At 38.9% G+C, this 23,338-nt stretch overlaps 1 protein-coding gene across 5 annotated transcripts; it reads left to right on the top strand.

Moving 5' to 3' along the window:
* The first annotated feature begins 1,225 nt into the window (after positions 1-1,225).
* LOC114258618 (gamma-tubulin complex component 2) lies at positions 1,226-22,306 on the top strand. 5 transcript variants are annotated; one of them, XM_028198605.2, is made up of 22 exons: positions 1,226-1,412; positions 4,496-4,586; positions 4,838-4,896; positions 5,068-5,113; positions 8,805-8,939; positions 9,426-9,557; positions 10,396-10,479; positions 10,559-10,657; positions 10,780-10,871; positions 15,366-15,438; positions 15,512-15,664; positions 15,781-15,900; positions 16,001-16,054; positions 16,470-16,553; positions 16,668-16,742; positions 16,834-16,965; positions 20,199-20,324; positions 20,409-20,516; positions 20,779-20,841; positions 21,043-21,117; positions 21,652-21,788; positions 21,881-22,306. In XM_028198605.2, the coding sequence occupies exons 2-22, from the start codon at positions 4,509-4,511 to the stop codon at positions 22,005-22,007; spliced, it is 2,052 nt and encodes a 683-aa protein (XP_028054406.1). In that variant the 5' UTR covers positions 1,226-1,412; positions 4,496-4,508; the 3' UTR covers positions 22,008-22,306. The 5 variants fall into 5 exon arrangements, with proteins under 5 accessions (XP_028054406.1, XP_082739577.1, XP_028054407.1 ...); XM_082883451.1 differs by having other exon boundaries at positions 1,262-1,412; positions 21,040-21,117; XM_028198606.2 differs by lacking the exon at positions 9,426-9,557 and having other exon boundaries at positions 1,262-1,412.
* Positions 22,307-23,338: the final 1,032 nt, after the last annotated feature.

Raw genomic sequence — 23,338 nt, 5'->3', positions numbered from 1 at the left:
AATACTTTTAACAGTTAAAATATTTTAACCGGTCCATCGTCATTATTGATTCTTATTATTTTAATATAAGAAATAGTCAAATGTTTGCCACTGCTTTTGGACAGAAGAGTTTTTCCTTTCCCAGCGATGTGGGACTCAAAGAATGGACGGAAATGTTGTGCCAAACGACGTCGTTTGGTGTCTTTGTTTGGAGTCCCACATCGATTGCAAAATACATTTTAAGTTAGACAAAATTTTATATAAGTTCAAGTGCAAAGGATTAGTTTGTGGTTTCCATGGATCTCTTTTGGCTTAACGAGTCATTACGAGCCGAGCTCGAATTATATAAATTTTAGACGAGCCAAGTTTGAGCTAAGATATTGTAGCTCGTTTCGAGCTCGAGCCGAGCTTGAATACCTTATAAATAAGTTAGATGAACACCTTATAAATAAGTTAGACTGAGTTCGAATATTATAAAACTCGGCTCGGCTCGATTAAAGCCCGCATATATATATATTTTGATATTTTAGATGTCATGATAATGAAGTTATAAACACAATACAATAAAAATAAAAAGTTGACATGTTTTTGTGCATATTACTCAACTAAGAGTAAAATTGTTCAAAACAAATTCTTAAAAATTTTAAAAAATAATTTAAACTTCTGAATAGTTTATACAATCAGATTTATGGAATTCAACAAAAAAGTTATGGGATTAAATGAGTAAGAAAAACTATAATTGAAGTGTCAAATCTTATGTAATCACTGTAAAAGTTCAATTTTTACATGAAAAATAAAATTCATCCGCTATGTAAAATATTAAATTGACATTTAGTATGAACTCAATATGTCAAATTTGATATGTTTCAAGTTGTCAAATTTTAAATTAAAATAATTTCTTTTTTAAAAATAATATAATAATAGATTTAATATATTAGTTGAAAAACTTTTATGTCAAAACATAAAAAAAAGGGCAAATTACATATACACCCCTCGAGATTTGGCTAAATTACAGATACCCCTGAGGTTTGAGAAATTACGAATTCCCCCTGAATGCTATATTTGCATAAGAAATTAGGGGGTAATTTGTTATGAAATATAAACCTCAGGGGGTAAATTGTTATGAAAATACAAACCTCAGGGGGCGGGATGTAATTTCTGAAATCTCAGGAGTATATGTAATTTAACCAAACCTCGAGGGGTGTATATGTAATTTGCCCAAAAAAAAAAGAGGGGTAACCAACGCACTAACGAACATCAATCGTGGGGTAAAATTTCAGAACTCTTGGTGAAACGGCGCCGTTTTCTCTACTTTTATACACTGGCAGTCCCTCCCAAACGCGAGCCACTGCCGTTGGATCTCCACCACCATACTACCGCCAGGCCCAACCGTGCTCCACCGCCGTTCTTCCTCCATCTCCACCGCCTGCCTGGTACATTTCTCTCTCTCTCTCTCTCTCTCTCTCTCTATTGTTTCTCCTCAATTTCTAACCCTAACTTGGTTTAATCCAAAACAAAGCCCTGGGTCTCTGGTAGGGATAGGATAAGTTAAGCTCTTTCTCATTGGTTGCTTTGTTATCATCAATGCATCTCTCCTATGAACTTGCATATTATTCAAGTTGACAAAGGATTTTTAATTTAATTTAATTTAATTTAATTAATTTTTTTTTCCAACTTATATGGAGAAGGATTAGAAAGACAAGTAGTGAAAGGAGCATAGAAATCAGAGTTGGAAGCATCAATCAACTGTAGGTAGTTTCACTAGGACTAGAAATAGACATAGCAGGTACTGAAGAGAGGAAGCAAGAGATGGGATTGTAGAATTTCAAACCACATATGGGATGGGACTAGAGGAATGGAAAGAGCAAGGATCAGAAAACGAAAGGGCTCTTAACCATTTCTCAGATAAAGAGCAGGAGACCAAGTATTTGGAGAAGATTGGGCAAAAGGAAAAGTTTGTTCATTAGCGTGTGTTTGGTTTGCGTTTGTAGAGTCGTTTTTGAGATAAAAAGTACGAAAACTTGTTTGGTTTGCCTTTTCTTAGAAATGGTTTTGGAAAATTGTTTTGGGGAGAGTTTTAAAAAAGTTGATTGATTTGATGTGTATGAGATAGAGAGAGTGATTTTGGAAAGTAGGTAACCAAACAAAATTTTGAGATTTTTTTTGAAAAAATTTATTTGGTTTGATTACTCTTGAACATTTGTTTGTAGAGAATTTTTTCCATTTTTTTTTTTTTGAAAAACAAACCAAACAAGGTTTAGAGACAAAAGGGTTTATCAGAGGAGATATCAAAACAAAGATATCCTTTAGAATAACAATGTTTTGCGTGAGGCTGCAATTTGTGAGAATTATATGATCTCAGATATGGATACCAACTACATCTACAACCAAAACTTTTAAGATTAGTGTATTCTGAGGATTTTCCGAATTGTGATTGAAAAAGTGTAGAATGAATGAGAAATAATAGGCGTGGGCAATCGATAAGAAATACTGCAGTGGCAAAGCCATTGGTCCAAAATTGAAGAGGTAAAGAAGCTTTACACATGAAGGGAATGCTTGTTTCAACTTTGTAATATGCCTATATTTCTTTTCAGCTATCCCATTCTATTGAGGGGTATGTGGACAAGTGAGTTGATGAAAAATGCCATGAGTGCAGTAAAATTATTTAAAGTAGTCCTCATGTATTCCCCCCCTCCATCTGACCTGAGAACTTTGATTTGAAGGGACAATAGATTTTTAAAAGTGCTTTGAAATGACAGAATGTGGCAAATGCAAAGACTTTAGGCTCGAAATTAAGTGGAGAAATCCAAGTAAATATAGTATAATCATCTATAGGAGGCACATAATACTTGTAAACCATTCATAGAAGGAATGGTGGCAGGGCCCTAAACATCATTGTGTATTGTTTGCAAAGGGGTACTAGTCCATGTTGAAGAGATGGGAAAGGAATCTGAGACATTTTCCTATGGAGGCAATGAATACAAAATGAAGAAGAGTAATTGTTTCTATTATAAGCATGAGAAGTACAATGGTGCAGCTGCTATAAAGTAATTTGTTGAGCTTCATTGTTGGATGACTCAATCTATCATGCCGTAACTGGTATCCTAGCTCCAACATTGACAGAAGGAGAAAGAGAGGTCTGTGATCCAGTAGATGTAGAGCCAAGAATGGGATAGCTACCATTCCAACTCTGCCCTATGTATAGAACCTTCCTCGAGTGATTAGTATAAAAAGGAAAAGAGCAATTATTGTCCTTACACAATTGATGCACAAATATCAGATTGGAGGGAATGGAAGGAAATATGCAAAATGTTTTGTTGCTTAAAGGAAGGAGAATTTTTGGAAAGGAGATGTGCTAGTGTTGGTGACCTTGTCCATTACCAACATAAACAAGATCATTTTCAGTGTAGGGATTTCTGAGAGAAAAATGAGGTAGCTCTGATGTAATTTAATTGGTGTCACTTGTGTTGTGTCAGTCAGCCAGCCATGGCAGCAAGTTTGGAAGGAGGATGTCAATCTTGATTGGAGAAGTTCATCCTGTGATAATAGTTCAAAGCAAGATGACTAGGTTTATTACAAATCTGACAAATTAGTCTAGTATCTCCACTTGATTGGGTGTTCTTAAATTGTGGCGAAGATGAAAAACCATGAGTAGAACGACCACCTCATTTCGATTAGAAAATGATGCCTTGGAGAATTTTTTTTATGACTTATTGAATTCTTGAAATTGTAAGTGTTGGAGGATGAAATGACCATTGCCATGAGATTTGACAATGCTTTAGCATTACTTTGAGCTTTAAAGGACTGTTCCTCTGAGTGCAACAAGATATAAAGATCTTCAAAGGAAATAGACTTATTATGAGTCCTAATTGCAGAACAGAAGGCTTCATACTCAGGTTTTGGTAAAGCCCTTGAGAATTATGTGTAATAATTTTTTGTCATCGAAATGCATTGATACTGCAGACAATTATCTCTAAGTTCTTCAACACATTGAAGATAAATCTCCATGGAAGCATTGTCTTTGTGAATGTTATGAAGTTTCATTTTCAAGTTCAAGATGTTTGATTCAGATTGAAGTTGAGCGTCATTCAAGAACTGACCAAACACCATGACTTGTTGTCTGGCCAACAACAAAAGATAAAGTTGATGAAGAAGTGTAGAATTGATCAACATGACTAGTAATTGGTGTTGTGTATTTCACTGCTTACAGGCTGGATTCTCCTCTGTGATGATGATACCATCTTTGTTGTGAAGAAATCTGTTGTTGCCGAAGGGTGGTGGTGTCTGTAGGGTTAGGGTTAGAAGGTTGAAGATAAAGGTATTATGGGGTCAAGTGGTGTGAACTGAGCAAAAATAATTGTTCTTTTATTTTAAAATTTTGTGTGTGTGAACTGAGAGAAACTGTGGTGCGCAAATGAAAGCTCTCATCTTTTGCTGCTCCAATTTTTTCATCCAATATGGTTTCAGTTCTTCCATGTACATGCATATTTATATGTTTACACATATATCTTGCTAGGGTTTACTGCTACATGGATCCAACCTCTTCATTGTGTTCAACTCCTCGATGGAATGTTGAGAGACCCTTTCTCACCGGTCAATTCCACCAGGTTCCCACATTTTCTCCTTCATGTGTTCATGTGCACATATCTTTTTGTATGTATATATTCTCTTGTTTTGTTTTGTAGAAAGATTAACTGCTTAAGAAAATTGACTTGGTTTAGTACAAGTTAAACTTTTGAATAAATGCCAAGACTTGAAAATTCTTGTTTTTCTCAGCTGCCAAACTTTTTTCATTTTCTCTATCCTTTTTTGGAAATCCATAATTTTTTTTGACAATGTATGTGGTATGTTTAATTAGGAAACAAAGCCATCCTCTCTAATTGCTGAATCAAAGGGTTTTTCCATGGATTCATTTAGGTACATACTTCTTCGGTTATGTGTTGTTTCATGTAGTTTATTTATTGACTTTCGTATAATTTTCCTTTTAAATTTCCCTAATCCATGTAGATTTTATGCATTTACTAATAATAACAAATGGAAATAACAATATTTATCATTTATTGGTTTCATTAATTATTTCCCAAGCAGTCTTGGAATGGAGAAGGCCATAAGTTCCTATAATGCTTCAATTCAGGTATGCTTTAAAGGCATCTTTTGAATGATTAAATGGTACAATTGTGTATCGCATTGATATTGCTCATTTGTTGATTAAAATTGTGTCAAGTTATTAGTAGGTGAATGATCATAATTGTTCTCATTGCTCAGCATGTAATAGACTTGTCGATAAATAAGTATTTTAGCTTTTAATTGTTCTGATCTATGCCCGTTTCTTTCTTTCTACACACACACACATACATATTTATTTTCTTTTGATGGTGGTGGTGTTGCGGTAACAGTGGTGGGATAGTGTAGGGACTTGGGATTTTTTTCCATTAATTATGTTAAAATCCACCTACTCTCCACCTACTTCACCCACTTAAACCTACTCCACTAAACCTAACCCACTACACCACTACCACCTCCACTTCACCTACTCCTTACCTACTACACACTCACCCTCTTCTATATATAGGAATCATGAATCATTGTAATATATATCTATATATCAATCAATAATACAATCAATTTTATACATTGTATTTTAACATGGTATCAGAGCGATAAGATTTAGACCTGTATTTTCTTTCTCACTGGCGGGCAGCCGGCCGGCAACTTTGCCTTCGCTGCCCGCTGGAATTTTCTACACATAGCTTCGAGTTCTTTGCCATCAACGGTGGCAACATTTATCCTCAATGTCCGCTGCCTCTGCTCCGCCACCGGTGGATCAGATGTCCGCCGTGTCCCTCTCCGACGCCGTCGAAGAGGCCAGCTTCTCTCAACGCGTCCTCATCAAGAGCATCATCGGCCGCCCCGACGGCGGTGCCGGTCTCTCCGGGAAGACGGTGAGAGTCGGCGGCTGGGTCAAGACCGGTCGCGAGCAAGGCAAGGGCTCGTTTGCTTTCTTGGAGCTCAACGACGGCTCGTGCCCAGCCAACCTCCAGGTCATGGTTGACGCCGTCGTGGCTCCGCTCAGCCAGCTGGTGGCTACCGGCACGTGCGTGCACGTGGAAGGAGAGCTGAAGTTACCGCCGGAAGGGACGAAGCAGAGGATCGAGCTTAGGGTTTTGAAGGTTCTCGATGTGAGGACTGTGGATCCGGCGAAATATCCATTGCCTAAGACCAGGCTGACTCTTGAGTTTCTCAGAGACTATGTTCATCTTCGCCCTAGAACAGATGTAACCCACTCCCTCTCTCTCTGTTCTGAGGATAAATTAAACCCCAATTCAAGAATCCTCCTACTTAACTTTCTTTTCTTTTTTTTATTATTTTACTCCATCGTTTGAAAACCCACTTAACTTTCTTTTTCTTTTTTATTATTTTACTCCCTCTTTTGAAATGAAACCGACAACACCACACCAAGCAACCCACGTGACCCATTATTTTTTATTATTTTTCTTATTATTATTATTATTATATCTATATTTTTTTTTCTTTTTCATCCCACTGTTTCAGAACCCATTAAGAGTCTGCTCCCACCAGGGCACATGCTTTCACCTTTAATATCTTATTATTCTTCTTATTATTATTATTCTTACACATTCAAACCATTAATCTATTATTATTCTTATTATTATTATTATTATACAAAAAAAAAAAAAACAAGCAGACGAAGAACTGCACACCAAACTCATTTTATTCATGTCGGGGCTCACCCCGATCACCATGTTCCCCCATACAAAAAAAAAAATAAAAAAATAAAAAATAAAAAATAAAATACAAACAAAACAACTACATTCACAGGCGGGATTTTTTCTTCTCTACTCTGCCGTCGGTCTCTTCTTCTTGCCTATGTCCTGAGCGGCCCTTGACGGTGTTGCCTCCGTGTTTCCTAGACCACCAAGCACGTTGCCTCCTCCCTGCTCCTCCACTACAGCATATGGTGGACCTCCAAATCGGAACATCACGGTGGCCTTCCGCTTCAGCTCCTTGTTTTCTGTCTTTAGCACACTTATCTCTGCTCGCGCATCCTTATTCATGCGTTGGAGCAGAGCCAGCTGGGAGTTTAACTGTTGCACCTCATTTGTCCTGCTCTGCAGCCGGTGCGAGAGGTTTGTGACCGCAGTCATGGTTTCCACACATGACTTCAGAGTATACTGATTGGCCTCAATATCAGTTTGTACCGCCATTTTTTGCTCCACCGACCGCATCGGAAAGTTCAACGGAGCAAAACCAGAGGTGTTTGGTTGAGGTTCACTGGCCACCGCACCAGTTATTTCTCTTGTGGACTCGTTCAATTCTGGAAAGAGCGTGAGCAGACCACGGGAAGAGGAGGCCATGTTCTGGGTAGCTGGACGGGAAGAAGAGGCCATGTTGCTGAGTGTTTCAGAGACGGGTTGGTTACAGAGTATTATCGAGTTTCTCTCTCAGCAAAGGAAGAGTTTTTTCAGAGGATTTTCAGAAGTTTTTTGTCTGCCTCAGCCTCAGCATCAACCTTGGTTAAATAGCCGAGGCAGCCACGCGTATCGCGCGCCACTTGACGCCAGACGACAAACGGGCGCGCCAGCCAAGGCACTCACGTGCCTCGCCATCATATCCGGCACACCTTTTTATGACTTGGGCTCGCCTTTTGATGGCACGCCTTTTTATGGATTGGGCACGCCTTTTGATGGCACGCCTTTTGATAGATTGGGCACACCTTTTGAGGGTGCGACTTTTTAAAGGTCCGACAAGACTCTGTAAACTGTCCCGACACTGATTCCGGTTAGCTCCTTCAGGGGTCCGACAAGACTCTGTAAACTGTCCCGACATTGATTCTGGTTAGCTCCTTCAAGGGTCCGACAAGACTCAGTAAACTGTCCCGACATTGATTCCGGTTCGCTCCTTCAAAGGGTCCGACAAGACTCTGTAAACTGTCCCGATATTGATTCCGGTTAGTTTCTACAAGGGTCCAGCAAGACTCCGTAAACTGTCACAACAACTGTCACAACAGTGTCTGCTACAACGGTCCGACATGACCCCATAAACTGTCTTCTACACCATTATGACACCACCATACAGTGTCCTCTACATGGTTATGACACCCCCATACAGTGTCCTCTACAACGTTATGACACCACCATCCAGTGTCTTCACCAATGGTCTGACACGACCATACAGTGTCTCTTATCCTCTTTTATTTTTATGTATTTTCTTGTTTTGTTACTCTCTCCAAACTCAAGTTGGTTAGTTCCTATCCCCCTTGAGTTTGCGGGGGCTGTTAAAATCCACCTACTCTCCACCTACTTCACCTACTTAAACCTACTCCACTAAACCTAACCCACTACACCACTACCACCTCACCTACTCCACTAAACCTAACCCACTACACCACTACCACCTCCACTTCACCTACTCCTTACCTACTACACACTCACCCTCTTCTATATATAGGAATCATGAATCATTGTAATATATATCTATATATCAATCAATAATACAATCAATTTTATACATTGTATTTTAACAAATTAATTAATTATTGTGCGTATAATTACATTGTTATTTTAATTTTGTGTATATGACGTGTTGTGGGTGAGATAATTTGTTTCCTGTGTTAATTAGAGCATAATGTGTATGGTGTAGTAATTTAGGTATTTTTGGCAGTAATTTGTGAAATTGGGGTTTAGCAGAGCTATGTGGGGACGAGTTCTATTATAAGAAAATTTAAAGTAGGTGCAAATTCTCTCTATTTGTGATTTACCATATGATCTGTTACATAAGTAAGTTTGTGTTCTTTTGATATGCAGGAGCTGCTTGTCATTGACGATCTTCTGTCTTCTTTGGTTGGAATTGAAGGACGATACACTTCAATCAAGAGAGTCCAAGGGAAGGATAATAATTTTACCTTCAAGGTTGATGCATCTATGGATTTAGCACTTCAGGTTTGAATATTTTTTGTAGGGTCCTCAAATCTGTTGGCATGAGCAATTATTTTATGTATTTTCTGCCATGACCTTGTTTCGGCTCTCTTGATTTAGCTATTTTTTCCCCACTTTCCCTGAAAATGGAATTAATGTGTGCAAAAGGGAAATTACCGAAGTCTTATCCCAAAGCAGCAATTTACTTTGACGAGGTTTTAGACTAATGTTTTTATGTGGTGATTAATTGTGAATTCAGATTACTTTGAAGTCAAAAACCAGGTTCATGGATTTTAAGCTACAAAAAAGATTCATGGAGAACTTGATCAAGTACCTAATCGAGTATTCTAAAACTCAAAATGTGCTCTTGAATAAGTTTCAACAATCTCGCAAAAATAGTGAAGTATTTAATCAAGTTGTCTAGGGAGTTATCAGATGATTGGGAGTTAATTGCTCATTTAATGTTAGCTTTCACTTAATTGCTTCAATTGATCACAATCTTCATTGTAGGAATCAGCAAAACGGTTATTCCCTTTGTGCGAGAGCTATTTGTTGATTAATCAGTTTGTAGAATCAAGGTCTCAGTTCAAGACCGGACTAGTTAATCATGCCTTTGCTGCTGCACTACGAGCTCTCCTCCTAGTAGGTTTCTGTGTTGCCAGACATTTGCTCAACTGTTGTTGGATTTTAGATGATTGCTGTTTTGTTTCCTTCACCTGTAAGCGGATTATCTGCTGTTGTATTCAAAAACCAGTTTGCATGGTGTACATTCTTTGGATTGTCTTATTTCTGGAAACTAAAAATGTTAGGCTAGACTTGAAGTGAATTATTCATAATCTATGATTTCTTCTAAGGTTGAAGTGAAACAGAAATGAAAAGAAGGCCTAGATCTTGATGATCAAAAGGGATCTTGATTTATTTAATTACTATATACTAAGCAAATCTTGTATCTACTTCTCTTGCATGAATTTTTCGACTAATGGACCATATAGTTGTTAAAAGTTAGACAAACTATAGCGAAAATATATAATTACATCATTTCCCTTATCTTTTTAAGCCATCTGCTAATACATTTACGTATCTTTTTCATTTAATTTTATTTGAAACTTCAATAGGGTTATTCTTAAGAATTATACTTTGAAACCAGCATTAGCAAATATCCATTAAGTGTTGATCTCATGTTTATCTTTTAGCGATAGACATGGCCAAGAAGTGACGGACACGTCACAAAATAGTGTCGAACACATGTCCGAAATTAAAATTTTTATTTTTAATTATGGACACTGAAAAAAGAGTATCACACACGTGTCCGAGGAGTGTTGGTGTCCAACACGAAAACGTCACCATCTTAGAAGTGTTTGTGCTTCTTAGCTCACACTCTCTAATGGAGGTGACAAGCATAGTTGTCAAATCGGTACACAAATCGTATATCATTTTTTTTAAAAATAAAAAAAATTTCTGCATTTATATCTTTTTTCAGGATTACCAGGCCATGGTGGCACAACTTGAACATCAGTTTCGACTAGGAAGACTTTCTATTCAAGGATTATGGTTCTACTCTCAGGTTTGGCTCTTATCAGAATCCTGGACCTTTTTCTTTGTGCAGTCTTCACTTTGAATGCTCTTTTGTTAAACTATTGCAGCCAATGATGGGACCAATGCAAGCACTGTCAATTGTGATAAAAAAGGCTTCAGCTGATAATTTTGTGGGCTCGGCAGTTCTTAACCTCTTGCAAAGCCAGGTCTAATGTTTGGCTTAGTATAGGTTTTGTTGATGTAGAAGTTATGGAACTTAAACCTTTTACTTGTATGAAGGGTTGCTATTTTTATTTGCTTAGGTAATTGTTGTTTTCTCTGTTTATAGGCTAAGGCCATGGCAGGTGATCATGCAGTGAGGTTATTACTGGAAAAGATGACACAAAGTGCAAGCTCTGCATATCTTGGCATATTAGAAAGGTACTTGGTATGGATCATTGGTACATAAATATGTGCAAGTGGATGTTCTTAAATTCCAATGTCTGAGTTGTATGTTAGCATTAAGATTGTGTGTGGTGCTCTCAGGAGGTTTATTGGGGTCTTCTAGTTATTTTAAGACACATAAGTTTGGTGTCAGCTTGTTTGTTGGTCAAATGAAGTGGCTTGAGTCTTCTATACCCTGTTTGATCATGTTTTATATTTGTTTTCTTGTTTGAGGGCTTGACCTGACATAGTTTGTTAGTACTGATCTTAGATATGGATAGTCTACATCTAATGCTTTAGATGGCTCCCTTGCCTTTTGCATGTGGTAACCAATATGCTATATTCATGATCTATTTGTTTTTTGTTTTTATAATGTATGATCTTTCCTTTCAACAAAAATAAAATATTACATTGGCCATCACCTTATGAATAGACATTGCAAGAAATAAATATCTTCGAATAAGAAAGTCTTTAAGTTTCTTCCCAAAAAGGAATTTTGTTAAAATTGATGTAATATTGATTGATATATGTAGTGTTTACAATGAGTCCTATATATTAAAATTGATGTAATATTGATTGATATATGTAGTGTTTACAATGAGTCCTATATATAGAAGATTAAAGGAGGTAGGTATGTAGTAGGTGGAGTAGTAGGTGGAGTAGGTGAAGTGGGTGGAGTAGTAGGTGGAGTAGGTGAAGTGGGTGGAGTAGGTGTAGTGGTAGGTTTTGGTACATTTTAACAGCCCCCCGCAAACTCAAGGGGGATAGGAACTAACCAACTTGAGTTTGGAGAGAGTAACAAACCAAGAAAATAATCTGAAAAATAAAAAATGGATAGGAGACACTGTATGGTCGTGTCAGGCCGTTGTAGAAGACTGTATGGTTATGGCAGACCGATGTAGAAGACACTGGCTCGTGTCGGACCGATGTAGAAGACAGTTTATTGGGTCATGTCGGACCGTTGTAGCAGACAATGTTGTGACAGTTGTGGTGACAGTTTACGGAGTCTTGCTGGACCCTTGTAGAAACTAACCGGAATCAATGTCGGGACAGTTTACAGAGTCTTGTCGGACCCATAAAGGAGCTAACCGGAATCAATGTCGGGACAGTTTACAGAGTCTTGTCCCATGAAGGAGCTAACCGGAATCAATGTCGGGACAGTTTACAGAGTCTTGTCGGACCCATGAAGGAGCTAACCGGAATCAATGTCGGGACAGTTTACAGAGTCTTGTCGGACCCTTAAAAAGTCGCACCCTCAAAAGGTGTGCCCAATCTTTCAAAAGGCGTGCCATCAAAAGGCGTGCCATCAAAAGGCGTGCCCAATCCATAAAAAGGCGTGCCATCAAAAGGCGAGCCCAAGTCATAAAAAGATGTGCCGGACATGATGGCGAGGCGTGTCACCACATTGGCTTGCGCGCCCGTTTTGTCGTCTGGCGTCAAGTGGCGCGCGATGCGCGTGTCTGCCTTGGCTATTTAACCAAGACGGATGCTGAGGCTGAGGCTGAGGCTAAGACAAAAAACTGGCTAAAAACCTCTGAGAAACTCTTCGTTGTCTTGAGAGAGATACTCTGTAACACTCTGTAACCAACCCTTCTCTGAAACACTCAGCAACCCATAACATGGCCTCTTCGTCCCGTAGTCTGCTCACTCTCTTTCCCGACCTCAACGAGTCAACAAGAGAGATAACTGGTGCGGTGGCCAGTGAATCTCAACCAAGCGCCTCTGGTTTTGCTCCGTTGAACTTTCCGATGCGGTCGGTGGAGCAAAAAATGGCGGTGCAAACTGATATTGAGGCCAATCAGTATACTTTGAAGTCATGTGTTGAAACCATGACTGCGGTCACAAACTTGTCGCACCGGCTGCAGAGTAGGACAAATGAGGTGCAGCAGTTAAACGCCCAACTGGCTCTGCTCCAACGCATGTATAAGGATGCGCGAGCAGAGATAAGTGTGCTAAAGGCGGAAAATAAGGAGCTGAAGCGGAAGGCCACCGTTATGTTCCGATTTGGAGGTCCGCCATATGCTGTAGTGGAGGAGCAGGGTGAAGTGATCGTGCCCAGTGGAGTGGGAAACATGGAGGCAACACCGTCAAGGGCCGCCCAGGACGGAGGCAAGAAGAAAAGACCGGCGGAATAGGCGAAGAAGTGAGGTCGGTGGGTGGCCGTCTGCAGAAAAGAAAACAAAGCTTTTGGTGTTGTGTTTTGGTTTGTTGTTGTTGTTGTTTTTTTTTTTTTTTTGGTGTAAAATTGTGATCGGGGTGGATCCCTGAGATGAATAAAATATGGGTTGTTGTGCAAATTTGTAAATTGTTTTTGGTTTTTTTTTTTTATTTTTATTTTTTTTTTTCTTTTTCATCCCACCGTTTCAGAACCCATTAACAGTCTGTTCCCCACTCCCACCTTTATTATTTTTATTCATCATTATATATTCATCATCCCCATGCTCATCATTTCATCACCATCCCCTTATTTATTTATTTATTTTTTTCTTTTTTCGATTCCCTTCTTTTCAAAAACAAAAAAAAACAAACCAAAAAAAAAAATATAATAATAATAATAATAATAAAAATAAAAAGAATGTGTCAAATTGGGAGTGTGTGGAGAACTATTATTTTAGAGGATGGTGGAAATATATTATAATAAAAATATATATATATATATATTAAAATAAAAGAAAAAGTGGGAAATAACGTGGGTGTTGTGTGTGTGTGTGGCCCTTTTCCCTCTGCTGCTGCAGTGTGTTGATATGTTTTTATTTTATTTTATGAGGGTGTCCTTGAGTGGAGAGAGACAGTAGGAGCAGGGAGGTAGACAAGCATGAAATCTGCAATAATGGCCATCACCACATCCGCAAGAAACCCAATCCACCTCATCATCCGTAACCTCATCCTCAATCAGATCAAGCACTCGAAGTTGCCTGCACTTGCTAGCAACGACAGCGAGGCCACTGGTACCGAAGCCATCACAACAGACAAGAACGAGCTCCTTGAAGCAAGGGAAATGAGCAAGGAGCTCCAGATCTTCGTCCTTCACAGACATACGCTTGAGGCAGAGCTTTTCCAGCGCACGATAAGAGTATGCCATGGTCACTCATCATATTGTTTAGGCGTTTTATGTCCGTAACCTGAACAGAGGATTTGACAGCGAGGCTAGCAACGGTGTCTCCGCGAAGCAAGCGGTGAGAAATGGCGAAGCGGCCGAGACTAGTGTCTCTCCAGAAGCTCCCGGAGCTGGGATTTCCGATAACGTCCTTCAACTTCCAGGCCGAGACTTGAGTCCACGACGCTTCCACCGATGGGTTTATCAGGCGAAAATGGTGGGACTAAGAAAGACGCGGCCTTGGACCGAGCGCGACGGCGATGAATCAGACGCCGAGCGCGACGGCGCGGTTGGCGAGGGAGGTGACGGGGATGCCGACAAAGCCGAAGCGTGGTGTGTTGGGTCTATTGAACATAAAACCAGCAAGAGAGAGGAAGCTTGTATTAGTTGGAAGATGAGAGGTCCGGCTGAAGATTGAGATGTGTGCTTCGAAGGAGCACCAGATCTAGTTTTTCGGACAGTGCTTCAATGGCCATCGCAGTTTTCGTGAAGCTGTGCAATAATATCCACCAACCTAGATAGAGAGAGCTATATCTTTGTTTGGGCAGCCTCTGCATATGCCCAAGAAGAGGAAAGAAAAGGTGCGTGGTCACCGGTGACAACAACGGCACCTGGAGTAGCAGCCATGGGCAAGCTGGGTTTTGCCCCTGTGGAGAGAGAGAAGGTAATAGATAGCAGCCTCATCTCTGTGTGTGTGTCATGCCCATCATTGTTGCAGACATGGTGTGCGACGAAATGTCCCAGAGGGATTTTGGGTTTGCTTCGGCGAGGTGGTGAAGAAGAATAAAGGTATGTGTAGAGAATTTTAGCAGACTAGGTTGAGGTCCGGCGGGCGGCCAAGGCGAGGTTGCCGCCCGCCGGTGAAGCGAAATTACTAGGTTCTAAACCTGGCTCTGATACCATGTTAAAATTGATGTAATATTGATTGATATATGTAGTGTTTACAATGAGTCCTATATATTAAAATTGATGTAATATTGATTGATATATGTAGTGTTTACAATGAGTCCTATATATAGAAGATTAAAGGAGGTAGGTATGTAGTAGGTGGAGTAGTAGGTGGAGTAGGTGAAGTGGGTGGAGTAGGTGTAGTGGTAGGTTTTGGTACATTTTAACAAATTTAATGTTTGAACTTCATTGTTTACACTACAGTATAGTGAGTTGGCAAATAAAAAAGAAAAAGAAAAAAGAGAGGCAAAATCAGTGCATGAGGCTCCCATCATTGGGAAAGTTTTACTCAAATTATTCATATTTAGGTATTTGTGGATATGTATCTTTCTCAGATGTTATCATTTTCTTATCGTTTTATTTGCTGTAGTTGATGTTATTTTCTCTTTCCCTTTAAATCATTGTTATTGATGTTATGACTCAATATGGAATTGATTTATTTTAAGGTGGGTGTATGAAGGAGTGATTGATGATCCTTATGGTGAATTTTTTATTGCCGAGAACAAATCTCTTCGAAAGGTATGACTTTATTGATAAGTATAAGTGCATTGGAAGTGTGGTTTAGATTCTTACCTCTTTTTATTTCCAATAGGAGAGTCTTACTCAAGATTATGGTGCAAAGTATTGGCGACAACGTTACAGTCTGAAGGATGATATTCCTAGCTTCCTAGCAAATGCCGCCGGAACAATTTTGACGACAGGAAAATATTTGAATGTGATGAGAGAATGTGGGCATAGTGTTCAGGTTTTGTTATGACTATGTTCTTGCTCTATGGTTCATTTTTTTGTCCCCATAAGCCTTTTTTGATCTCTGTTTGGTAGTGTTAGTTCAACCCCTTGATCAGCACATTACTTTGGCAGGTTCCTGTGTCAGAAAATATAAAATTGATGAGCTTTGGCACAAATCATCATTATCTTGAGTGTATAAAAGCTGCTTATGAGTTTGCCAGTGGTGAGCTTTTAAATCTCATAAAAGAAAAGGTGTGGTTCAGTTTATTCAACAATAATTACTTGCACATTTTTCTCAAAATTACGTTCTCTCCTGTTCATATCAATGTCATTAATAGCTTTGTTTGTGTAGTATGACCTAATGGGAAAGCTGCGGTCTATAAAGCACTATCTTCTTCTTGATCAGGTACATATTTTCAATGAATTTATAAGTGGAACTCAATAATAGGTTATCAGGATTCAGTACCCATATATTTTTAGGGGAGCTAGGCGTCTGGTTCAGATTTTTTCAATTGTGTTTACAGAGTATTCTATAGACAGATTAGAAAGGATAATATAGTGGGCTTTTTAGTTGGACGCTTAGGGCCAAAAGCTGATATGCTCTGCTGGTTGGACAAATGTTTGCTGACAATTATATGGTCAATGGCAGTGGCCTAATTTTGTATGATCAAACATACACCTCTACTATTGAGATCCTTAAGATATATAAAGACAGGAATCTATAATTTCTGGGTCTATTTTTTTCTTCGGCGGAAATTTATTTGGGGCTAGGACAGTGCATCCTGGAACTCATTTCTATGCTATTATGACTGATCCAACAGGGTGATTTCTTGGTTCATTTTATGGATATAGCTCGAGATGAGCTCTTGAAGAAGCCTGATGAGATTTCTGTTGAGAAGTTGCAGGTTTAGTTATTTTTGTTTCATTGGTGGCTAATCATGTTCTCTTTCCTTGAATTATTAAATCAAAGGAAAATACTTGAAGGGTAACTCATATATATATGTTTGTGGTTACATTAGTCTCTGCTAGACCTTGCTTTGCGCACCACGGCAGCTGCAGCTGATCCTTGTCATGAGGACCTAACATGTTGTGTGGTTAGTGGCTGATTCTTTGTGTTTTTGTATAGCGATGATGCAAATATGAATTTCCGATCCCTATTTCATGAATTTTCCATTTTGGTTTCAGGAAAGATCTAGTTTGATCAAAAGGCTGTGCACACTCAAAGATCTTGAAATCAACCAGACTGTTTGTGATACTAGTGATTTAGAGGAACCAGTGAGCATTACTGGCTTGGAAACTTTTTCTTTGAGTTATAAGGTCTGTGATTATTCATGATGGATCTTTTCTTTTCTTTTTTCTCCCTATTTTCTCTTATTCTTTTGAACTTCCTCTTCTTGTGAATCTTAAAGATATTGGTCTTCTGGTATTGCAATATAGGTAATATATATTCTTTCATTCTCACTTGTCAAATATATTTGGTGGATAGATTGTATGAGTCTCTTTATTTGGGTTATCTTTGTCCTAGTTATTGTCCTTGTGAAGACCATTTTAAATGCGGCGGCCTTATTTGTTGTTGATATGTAAACAATATCCCTTTGATGCCACTCTATATCATGAACACAAAGATCTTGTTTAGCTTGTAGTAGCTTAGATTGTTGACAATCTTGGTGATATAATATGCATTTTTGCGTTGTGCGATGAGCGGCGACAAGGCTCCAGGGCCGGCCGGATGGCTTTACTATGGCATTCTTTCAGCATTGATGGAGTGTGGTTAAGGAGGATGTGATGGCGGCATTGACAACATTCTATGAATCTGGGCATTTTGAAAGATGTTTTAATGCAACATTTTTGGCTTTGATTCCAAAGAGGAGGGGGGGGGGGGGGGGGGCGACGACCTTCGGGACTTTTGGCCAATTAGTTTGCTTGGAAGTGTGTACAAGTTGCTGGCTAAGGTGTTGGCAAATAGACTCCGGGGAGTCTTGCAAGTGGTTGTATCCGAATCTCAAAATGTGTTTGTGGGAGGTTGGCAGATTTTAGATGCAGTTTTGGTGGCTAATGAGTGGATTCTCGGATTAGACAGGGCAACCAAGTTTGATTTGCAAATTGGATATAGAGAAGGCCTATGATAATGTTCGGTGGGAGTTCTTATTATATGTTTTAGAGTATATGGGTTTTGGCAATACGTGGCATAAGTGGATTCGGTTCTGTATTTCCACTTTGTGGATGTCGGTTCTGGTTAATGGTACTCCAGCAGGTTTCTTTTCTATGCATCGTAGTCTCTGTCAGGGAGATCCTTTATCTCCATTATTGTTTATTTTGGTGATGGAGGCGTTGAGCAGATTGTTGGATAAAGCAGTTCAGGAAGGTCTATTAGAGGGTTTTGTGGTGGGTTCTTCCACGAACGTATCTTTGTCTGTTTTTCATTTATTATATGCAGATCATGCCCTAATTCTTTGTAGGGCGGTGGTGGAGCAGGTGGGTTACTTGAGATGTGTTCTATTGTGTTTTGTGGCATGTTTGGGCCTCCGGGTGAATTTGAGGAAGTCTGAGTTGACTCCAGTAGGGGAGGTGGAGAGGTTGCCAATGCTAGCGGCAGTGTTGGGGTGCAGGGTATCGGAAGGAGTTGTGGAACACATTCAGCGTCGGTTAGTAGGGTGGAAGAGGCAATATCTTTCGAAAGGGGGAAGATTGACTTTGATAGCATTCTGACGTACTTTTTGTCTTTGCATATTATCCCAGTGTCTGTGGCACGACGAATTGAGAAGCTTCAAAGGGAGTTCTTGTGGAGTAGTGGAGGGGAAGTTTTAAGATATCATTTGGTGGATTGGGGGAGGATTTGCCAATCCAAAGTGGCAGGGGGTTTAGGGGTGCGGAGTTTGGTGATTTTTAATAGGGCTTTGTTGGCTAAATGATTGTGGTGGTTTGCTTGGGAGCCAAAATGGGTGTGGAGACAGGTGGTGGCTGTTAAATATGGTTTAGGTAGGGGGGATTAGGGGACTAGGGAGGTGACTGGCTCTCATGGTTGTGGGTTATGGAAAAGTATTTGGTTGGGGAGAGTGGAGTTTTGGGATCGGGTGGGGTTCCGGGTAGGGGATGGGTCGAGGGAGCATTTTTGGAAGGATCGGTGGTGTGTGGATGTTTTGATGAAAGATCACTTCCCTTTGATCTTCAGTATTGTGGTGGATCAGAAGGCGATGGTGGCATCTTATTTGAGGGGTGGGGATGTGGTGGTTTGGGATATTAGGTTACGATGACAGGTTCAAGATTGAGAGGTTACTCAGTTAGTGGAGTTATGGGGTTACTTGTATGGGTTGGGGGTGGTTGGGGTGGGGGAGGATGCCTTGGTGTGGAATGTGGTGGGTGCTAAGGGCCGTTTTTCTGTTTCATCATTCTACTAGAGTATGGTGGGGGAGGTGAGAAGGGATTTTCCTTGGAAGAGTATTTGGGTTTTGGGGGCTCCGTCTAAGTTTGCCTTCTTTATGTGGACGGCAACTTTGGGTCAGAATCTCACACTTGATAATTTGATGCGACGTGGTCATATTTTAGTCATTTGGTGTTGTATGTGCTGTGAAGATGCAGAATCGTGGATCATTTGTTCTTGCATTGTCATATGGCTTTTCGTTTGTGGGGCTCTATATGTTCTCTCTTTGGGATTGTTTGGGTACAACCACGGAGGGTGTTGGACATGTTGTGGAGTTGGTGTGGGGTTCGGGTTGGTGGTCGAAGGCGGCGTGTGTGGGTTTTGGCGCTGCTGTGTTTGGTGTGGTTAGTGTGGTTGGAGCAAAATAGACGGACGTTTCAAGAGGTCTCTCATTATGTGTCTTGGTTGCAGGGTTGTTTACTTACAGTTTTGTATAGTTGGGTTGAGCAGAAGGTTGATCCAGATATGTTTGCTTTTTTAGATTTTTTGGATGATGTGATTGGGTAAGAGTTGGTTTTTTTGTATTCATTGCATCATCTTGATGCTTTTTTAATAAAATTTGTTCATTTATTTATCAATAAAAATAAAAATAATATGCATTTTTACGCATTGTATTTTGTATATTAAATAGAGTGATCCATGATTACATAAAATATAAACGAACATGAATAAATATTTTCTATTTGCACTGCGCATGATATTAGATATATGTCCCGTTTGATAGAGCTGTGGGAAAGTGATTATAACTTATACCTTAACAGCTTATAGCTTATAACTGTGAACATAAGCTGATTTTTGACTTATAAATTAAGCTTCTCCTCCCTCACTCAAAGAATAAGTTGATTTTTAACTTACAAAAAACTATAAGCTGTATTGTTAAGCTGAACCAAACACATCAAAATAGTTTAAATTAAACTAAAAGCTGAAATAAGCTGAAAATAAGCCCACCAAACAGGGCCATATTGATGCAACATCTATTGCATGGCTTAACAAGTATGATAGTGTTTGAAAGCCCAAAACAAAATCTAAGAGTCCCATGATCATTAAGAAGGCTTTTTGGTCGAAATTGAAGTGTCCATGGTAGTGTTTGTCATCAATAGGTTTATCAATTGTTTATTTCACGTTTCAGGTTCACTGGCCATTGTCTCTTGTTATATCAAGAAAAGCCTTAACAAAATATCAGTTGATATTCCGTTTCCTGTTTCACTGTAAACATGTGGACCGCCAGCTTTGTGGGGCATGGCAAGTACATCAAGTATGGAGCTGAAATCTCTTCCAAAAGTTGTGGATAATAGCTTCTTGTTTTGCTTGTCTAATGTTACTGCAACCTGTTTTGTAGGGTGTCCGTTCTCTTAATACACGAGGAACTGCAATCTCTCGGTCGTCTTTGCTGTGTCGTAGTATGCTTAAATTTATTAATAGCCTTCTACACTATCTAACATTCGAGGCATGTTTTTTCCCTTCAGCCTTATAGTTACCTATTTTATTTATTTTTTAATGTTCCATTTCTTCTGGGTGGTGGCTATTTATCTTTTGCAGTTTTTTTTTTTTTTTTTGGGTTGAATAGTTTTTTATCCACTCCTAATTTGTAATTGTTTTTCAAAGAGTGGGAACTTCGTAAAATTATTCCAAAAAATTTCATCAAAGGGTTTTGAGGTCTCCTGTGCTATTGTGATTTCTCGTGTGATCATACAATTCTGTGTTTTCAGGTTCTTGAACCCAACTGGCACGTGATGCATAATAGACTACAAACAGCAAAGAGCATAGATGAGGTATATATGCATTTTCTTATTGGATTTTATGTATCATAGTTGTTCAATTTTGTAAAAGCAAAAAATAGAAAACAAAACTTTGTTCCCATATCTATCTCAATTAATAGATTGACAAAGCTACAAGCCTTCGAATGTTTGTTTTTTTGTTCCTGGATGCTTTCTCCTAACACCTTTAACTCGACACTTTCTTCTGTGAAGCAGGTTATCCAATACCATGATTTTTTCCTTGAGAAGTGTCTGAGGGAATGCTTGCTTCTTTCTCCTGAACTTCTTAAGGTTGGTTTTTTGATTTTATCATCAATTCCTGAGTGTAGAAGAGTGAGTTTCTTTGCTCAAGTTATTAGGTGATGGACGATGTCATATTCAGCTTTCTGCTTGATATCATGCCTTTTGGACCATGTTGAACTTTTGAACTAATTTTACATGTCACTGTTCCAAAGTTTTTAAATTTTGATGAAGTTTGGATATTTCAACGTTCCTAAATTTAAATTGATGCTGGATACAAAATTTGGAACTGTACCCTGAAAATATAACAACTTGGAGGGTTTCTCAGAACCTTTACGTTTACAAGCTAGGGACCCAAGCTCCTTCATTTCTAGTTTTATCTTGAATGCTGCTTTTCGTTTTTGTTTTTTTTGGGTCTCTTGCCACCTTCATTTGAGTTGTCTTTCTTTAAATTTTAGTCGATATGTTGTTATTGACCTAGAAAGTTCTAATTGGGTGGCTTGGCTTGAAAACTTGCTACTATCCATTTTTCTTTTTATTGTATGTTGCTTTTGTTTTTATATATCCGAGTTTTTGCATGTGCAGAAGGTGGAGAAGCTGAAATCTATATGCCTTCAGTATGCTGCAGCAACTCAATGGGTGATCTCATCTTCCATTGACATTCACAAGATTGACTCACCATATGATGCCACTGAAAATGCAACAGTCACCGATTCTATTTTGTATGTTAGAATAAATTATTCTCTCTCTCTCTCTCTCTCTTTCTCTCTCTCTCTCTCTCTCTCTCTCTCTCATTCTTATGAATAATTTGCAGGAAATTTGAGAGGGAATTCAATTCGGAGCTTCAGAATCTGGGGCCAATTTTGAGCAAGAGTTCTCAAGCAGAGCCATATTTAACTCATCTTGCTCAGTGGATTCTCGGCGCTGGAAGGGACCAGTAGTAAGTTCTGAACTCTTCGCTCATTTTTGGGAGTGACCATGCTCCTTATGACTTGATTTTGTATGTTACCTTGCATTTGATTGTATTATTGGTCAAGTATATGTGTGTGTGTGTGTGTGTGTGTGTGTGAGAGAGAGAGAGAGAAAGAGAGAGAGAGAGAGTTTTACTCATTATGTAATTCAGATTATGGTGATGAGGAGACCAGACAAGGTAGTGGGGGTGTTGACACGACGACCCTTTTTGCTAATTTGTGATTTGAATTTAAACATGAATGTAATGGGTGTTGTTTTTGTTGGGCTATATAGAGTTTGTTTCTTGTGATATTCAATATATTTGGGAAAATTAAAAAAAGAAGGGACGTTTTTCAAAATTTTAGAATTTTTTTTATTCGTCAAAAGAAAAAGAAAAAGAAGAGGCTGTAGTAGGCATGTTCATTCATAGGTTTGGTGAATTTAGCAGATTGCCGCGAGTCTCTCTCCCGTCCCATAAAACATTCTGTATATGGATGAGCATGGACCGAATTGGTTCGATTTTGGATAAAATCAAGATCAATCTATTGTTTATAATTTTATAAAAATTAAAACCAAATTAATCCGTTTAAATCATGGAACTAATCTGAATCAAACTACTTAAACACCGTTTGACTCAATTTGAAACTATGATTTTACATAATTTGTTCACAAGAAAAATCATATAACATTTTTAAAATAATTCAACTTATCATAAATTTAAAAAATAGTAATAACATGCCCACCAAATAAATACATGACATTAAGAAAATATTTATTAATTTTCCTATGATTTTTCAAAACATAACTTAAACAAGGAAAAATTAGTCTAAGGTCCCTCTTTCATTTTAAGTAATGGAAGAGATTCATAATATTACATTATAATGTCTAAGGTCCCTTAACCCCACATCTATATATCACAGAAAAATTTAACTCTTTCAAATCAAACTTTATTTCTCTTCTCTCTACCTTCTCTATTTCATCTCTCTCTCTCTCTAAATCCAAACCTCACTTCATTCCCTTCAATGGTCACTGCCTCCGCCTCCACCTCTACCGCCATGATCGACCTTCATGATCAGACTCTTCTTTTGTTCACCGACCTTTATGATTAGACTCTTCTTCTTTTCACTGACCTTCATGATAGGACTCTTGTCTGGGATGTCGAACGATGATATCTGAATGCTTCGCAAGATTGTAATCTTTCTTTGCATAGGTGGACAAAGTGAAGCTTTGTTATGAAGATGATGAAGAAAATGAAGTGGGTCGGAGAGGCCGGAGCCCTGTTCAGGTTGGCCTTGTATCAAGCCCAGATCCACCAAACCCA

The sequence above is a fragment of the Camellia sinensis genome, chromosome 8 (assembly GCF_055761805.1).
Source record: "Camellia sinensis isolate YWXY chromosome 8, ASM5576180v1, whole genome shotgun sequence".
Taxonomy (NCBI): Eukaryota; Viridiplantae; Streptophyta; class Magnoliopsida; order Ericales; family Theaceae; genus Camellia; species Camellia sinensis.
Note: the sequence above shows the minus strand (reverse complement) of the source record. Positions and strands in the feature narration are given on the sequence as shown.

What these genes read in the sequence shown, in the direction of transcription:
- LOC114258618 (XM_082883451.1), top strand. Translation starts at nt 4,509, where the DNA reads ATGGATCCAACCTCTTCATTGTGTTCAACTCCTCGATGGAATGTTGAG. An exon ending in TTTTCCATGGATTCATTTAG is followed by an intron (nt 4,897 to 5,067) that starts GTACATACTTCT and finishes TTTCCCAAGCAG; the next exon opens with TCTTGGAATGGAGAAGGCCA. An exon ending in AGAACAAATCTCTTCGAAAG is followed by an intron (nt 15,439 to 15,511) that starts GTATGACTTTAT and finishes TATTTCCAATAG; the next exon opens with GAGAGTCTTACTCAAGATTA.